General features: G+C 43.8%; 1 protein-coding gene across 1 annotated transcript; it reads right to left on the reverse strand.

The window, feature by feature from the left end:
* Positions 1-252: 252 nt before the first annotated feature.
* On the reverse strand, positions 253-4,526 carry LOC109185251. Its single transcript, XM_019335232.1, has 7 exons — positions 4,159-4,526; positions 2,024-2,202; positions 1,882-1,934; positions 1,642-1,812; positions 1,222-1,473; positions 595-1,035; positions 253-330 (listed from the first exon to the last, which is right to left on the reverse strand). Exons 1-7 carry the CDS (start codon positions 4,524-4,526, stop codon positions 253-255), a joined length of 1,542 nt encoding a protein of 513 aa, XP_019190777.1.
* Positions 4,527-5,027: the final 501 nt, after the last annotated feature.

Genomic DNA, 5,027 nt, shown 5'->3' on the forward strand with positions numbered 1-5,027 from the left:
GGAGAGAGTTAAAACGAAGTGACGACAGAGACTTTGTGAAAATATCCGCTAGTTGATCCTTGGTTGAAATAAAGTGCACTTCTAACTCCTTTTTGGCTACTTTATCGCGAACAAAATGATAGTTAATCTCAATGTGCTTCGTGCGGGCATGAAACACTGGATTGACACATAAATAAGTAGCTCTCAAATTATCACACCATAGTCGAGGAGGAGACGCAAGCGGGATGCCGATTCATGTAACAGAGAAACGAGTCATGTAACTTCTGCAGATACATCAGCGATTCCCTTGTATTTTGCTTCAGTCGAAGAACGTGCCACAGTCCGTTGCTTCTGACAAACCCAAGATATAAGATTACTGCCCAAGAACACAGCAAAGCCACTAGTAGATTTGCGGTCATTCGGATCGCCAGCCTAATCTAAGTTAGAATAGGCGTAAATATCCATAGATGTAGACCAAGAAATATGCAGGCCAAGATTCAGGGTGCCTTTGACATACCGCAGGACTCTCTTTAGAGAGGCCCAGTCTGTAGTAGTGGAAGCATGCATATGTTGACACAATAGATTAACAACGTAAGATAGATCCGGACGAGTTACCGTAAGATACTGGAGAGCACCAGCAAAACTCCAATATTGTGTTGGATCAGCATAGGGAACGGCCACGTCGTCTGTGATTTTCGCAGAAGAGACAGGCGTGATTACTGGCTTGCAGTCCACCATGCCAACACGTTTGAGAATAGCCTTCATGTACCGTTGTTGGGATAAAAGCATACCGCCAGATAACGGGGCAGTTTCTATTCCCAAGAAGAAAGAAGGCATACCCATATCACAAACCTTAAATTCAAGTGCAAATTTATCAATAAGAGCAGTAACACGATCTGAGTCAGAACCCATAATTAAAATGTCATCAACATACACCAAGAAATAAAGACGAATAATGTCATGAGAATAGATAAAAAGAGACACATCCGTCTTAGAATGCGAGAAGCCCACGGAGACAAGAAAATCATGTAGTCTTGTGAACCATGCACGTGGAGCCTGTTCGAGACAGTATAGATATTTTTTAAGCAAACATACATGATTAGGTAACGACTTATCCTCATAACCAGGTGGCTGCCGCATGTAAACAGTTTCAGCTAGCTCGCCATTTTAAAAAGCGTTGTGAATATCCAACTGGCGAATAGACCACCCACGAGATACGGCTAAAGATAAGAGAAGACGAACTGTGGTGGGCTTAACCACAAGACTAAAGGTCTCAAAAAAGTCATCTCCAGCAACCAGATTAAAACCCTTGGCTACTAACCTTGCTTTATGACGGTCTATTGAACCATCGGCCTTCCGTTTGGTTCTGAAAACCCACTTGAAACCAACAACATTCATACCTGGTTGAGATGGAATGAGACGCCACGTATGATTATGGACCAAGGCATTGAACTCCGCATCCATTGCATCACGCCACTCAGGAAACTTGACCGCCTGAGAGTAACAGGCAGGCTCAGGCAATATAGTGGAAATAGTGGTTAAGGAAACATGTTGATGCGGGCCGGAGCTGCGAGTGTTCATGCTATGCGACCGAGGAGGCAGAGTAGCACGTCAAGGACGTCTGCGCGGCTTGCCGCGCTGCTCAACCTGCTAGTCCGAGACAGTTTGCTCACTCGATGCGGACTGCTCGTGACCGTGATCGGCATCACCGCTAAAAGTCGCCACAGGCTCGTGAATCTGCCTAGCGCCATCAGTAACCGTGGTCGAGACATCACTTCCTTGGCCCGTCACAATTGGTGCAGTAGCCCACAGTTTGGAACGCGGTGTAGCAACCTGCGAGGCAATAGGAGAAACAAAGGGAAGCACTGTCTCATCGAATCGCACGTGGCGACAGATAAAAACCTTGTTAGTGTTAGTGTCCAAACAACGATAACCACGATAAGGCGGAGGATAGCCTAGAAAGACACAGGGAGATGAATGAAACTGGATTTTATTGCGATTATAAGGACATTGGACAGGAAAGCACAAACAGCCAAACACTCACAAGTAAGAATAGGACGGGGAGATCGATGCAAACGGAAGTAAGGGGACTCATCAGATAGAACACGAGTATGCATTTTATTAATTAGATACACAGCAGTTTCAAAAGCATAGTCCCAAAAATGAGACGTGACAGATGCTTGAGCCATTAAAGACAGCCCTGTCTCAACAACATGACGATGTCTGTGTTCCACTCAACCATTTTGCTCGTGAGTATACGCACAGGATTGCCTGTGGCGAATACCCAGCGAAGCAAAAGTGGAACCAAGCTTTTTATATTCTCCCCCCTAAATCAAATTGAAAGGAAATAATCTTGCGAGAAAAAGAATGTTCAATGAGTGACCGAAACTTATCAAATATAGCATACAAATCAAATTTAGCACGCATGGGATAATACCACATATAACGAGTGTAATCATCCACAAACAACACAAAATATTTATAGCCAAACGCAGAAAGTAATGGCGCCGGGCCCCAAATATCTGAATAAATTAATTCCAAAGGATGCGTACTAGTAGTTTCGACACGAGTCAAAGGAAAACGAGAGGATTTTCCCAATTGACAAGAGGAACAGACATTGGAAAGAATACTAGAATTAAATGTACCAATAGACGAAGACGTTAAAATTTTACGTAAGACTCAAGAATGAGGATGCCCCAACCACATGTGCCAAACGTAAGAGGATCGCGTAGCAACAAACGCAGCAGGAGCTGAGGAGGACGCAGGCCATGTGTAGAGACCCCCAGACGCATGTCCCTTAAAAAGAACCTTCCTGGTCAAAATGTCCTTCACATAGAAACAAAGGGGGTGAAACTCAAAGAAAACATTTTGTCTTTTGCAAAACGCTGGACAGACAATAGAGAAGAAGAGAGACCAGGGACATGTAAAACATCATGTAACTTAAAATATCTAGAATTAGTAGCTAACGAAGCGGAACCAACATTAACAATGGGCAAACATGTACCCCTGCCGACTCGCAGAGTCTCCTGGCCATCATAACGTGTCGCAGAAGTCATCAAAGAAGAATCAGGCGTAGCATGATTTGTAGCACCAGTGTCAGGGGACCACTGATGAGGACCGTTGGAATCACCATTATTACTAGAGACGCCCACATTAGCCTGAAAACCCGGAGCCCTTGAATAATTCCGAAAACAGTTGACTCCCGTGTGACCAAAACATTTACAAATTTGACAAGGATCATCATAGCGCCAAAAACAATTGGGTCCCGTGTGACCAAAACGTTTACAAATTTGACAAGGATCATCATAGCGCCAAAAGCAATTGGCTCCCGTGTGACCAAAACGTTTACAAATTTGACAAGGATCATCATAACGCCAAAAACAATTGGCTCCCATGTGACCAAAAAGTTTACAAATTTGACACGGATCATCAATGTCACGTCGTTGACTAGACCGCTTCTCATACGGTGTATCTTGGTTCGATGCCATCGGCTACTGCTACGAAGCGAGGTGACGCCGTGTCTTTACAAGAAATTAGTTTGGTTCGATGTCATCGGAAAACCCTAGCTAACTGATACCAGATGAGAATATAATTGTGTTGTATTCAATATTAATGTCTGAGAGTACAAGGAGCGAATATGTAGAGATGCTAGATAAAATCCTAGTCTAACACGAATAATATAGTCCTAGTCTAATATGAATAATATATTACTAATAGTATTAAATATATGGACATACAATTAAATTAGTAATTTTACTTTCTACGCCCTTAAGCACTCCCCTAACATTCTTTTACGCACTACAAGATTACAAGACCCAATGTTATAAGTAAAAGAGTAAATATTCAAAATGGTCCCTCGACTATAGCTAAATTCATAAATTGGTCATCGACTTTCAATTTTAACCAATTAAGTCCTTAACTTTACAATTTTAACACTATTTGATCCTCCGTCTATTTTCCCATTTGTTGACTGTGATTTTTGAGGATATATATGTAATTTCATGGTCCATCGTTGGTTTTTTAAGGTTCCGGTTGCATTTCCAAACCGCACTGTTACATTTGAATCCACTGCCGAAAGAAATCTGCCAAATTTTGTCGTCTGTCTTCATCCTCCCTTTGGATTCAATGTAGTTGAGTTCGTACCAGAGTGAAGAAGACGACGTGTTTCCGAAACGGTACAACGTCATCCTGGAGGCCTCCAAGTGCTCCGACGAAAGCTGCAGGTTCTTATGGAGATCGTCGATGACAGCGCAGCCGCCAGCGTTGATGCAGAAGTGTTCGAAGGCCTGTTTGAAGTCGGGAATGTAGGGTTTCCGTTTGGGATTGAAGATTTTCCGGTCGATCAGGGTGAAGAGGAGGAGGAGCTGCTCCGACAGCGGGAGAACGAGCGGGCCGATTGTGGTTATGTTGGATTTGAGGGCTTCGCCGGCGATCACCATTAGGTATTTTGAGAGGTTGATTCCGAATTTCCCTTGCGGATCTTCCTGCTCGTAAACATAGCGGTAGGCTCTATCGTCGGCACCCTTGTACGTGCAGACCACGTGCATGAGTCAGTACTTGGCCCGACCCAAATCGCGCTTCTTGTTGAACACGAGAATCGCGACGCCGCCTAGTAGACTCAGACACGGTTGTTTGCAGCATTAGACCTGATGAAGATTGCAAATTGGGTTGTAGCATCGATAATGATGAATTATGCGAAGGTGTTTGGGCGGTGGATTGTGTCGTGGCAGTAGGTGAAGGCTAAGCGGTGGAGTGTGTAATGGCAGTAGATGAGGGCGGCTGGGCAGTGGCTTGTGGCTGGGCGATAGACTGTGTCATGGCAGCGGATGAGGGCGGGCGGCGATGAAATTACATATATATCCTCAGAGATCACGGTCAACAAACGGTCAAATAGAGGGAGGACCAAATCGTGTTAAAATTGCAAAGTTAAGGACTTAATTGGTTAAAATTGAAAGTCAAGGATCAATTTGTGAATTTAGCTATAGTTGAGGGACCATTTTGGGTATTTACTCTAAGTAAAACCCATAATCCACTCTCTAACATTCATT

Source organism: Ipomoea nil, unplaced genomic scaffold (genome assembly GCF_001879475.1).
Source record: "Ipomoea nil cultivar Tokyo-kokei standard unplaced genomic scaffold, Asagao_1.1 scaffold1317, whole genome shotgun sequence".
Taxonomy (NCBI): Eukaryota; Viridiplantae; Streptophyta; class Magnoliopsida; order Solanales; family Convolvulaceae; genus Ipomoea; species Ipomoea nil.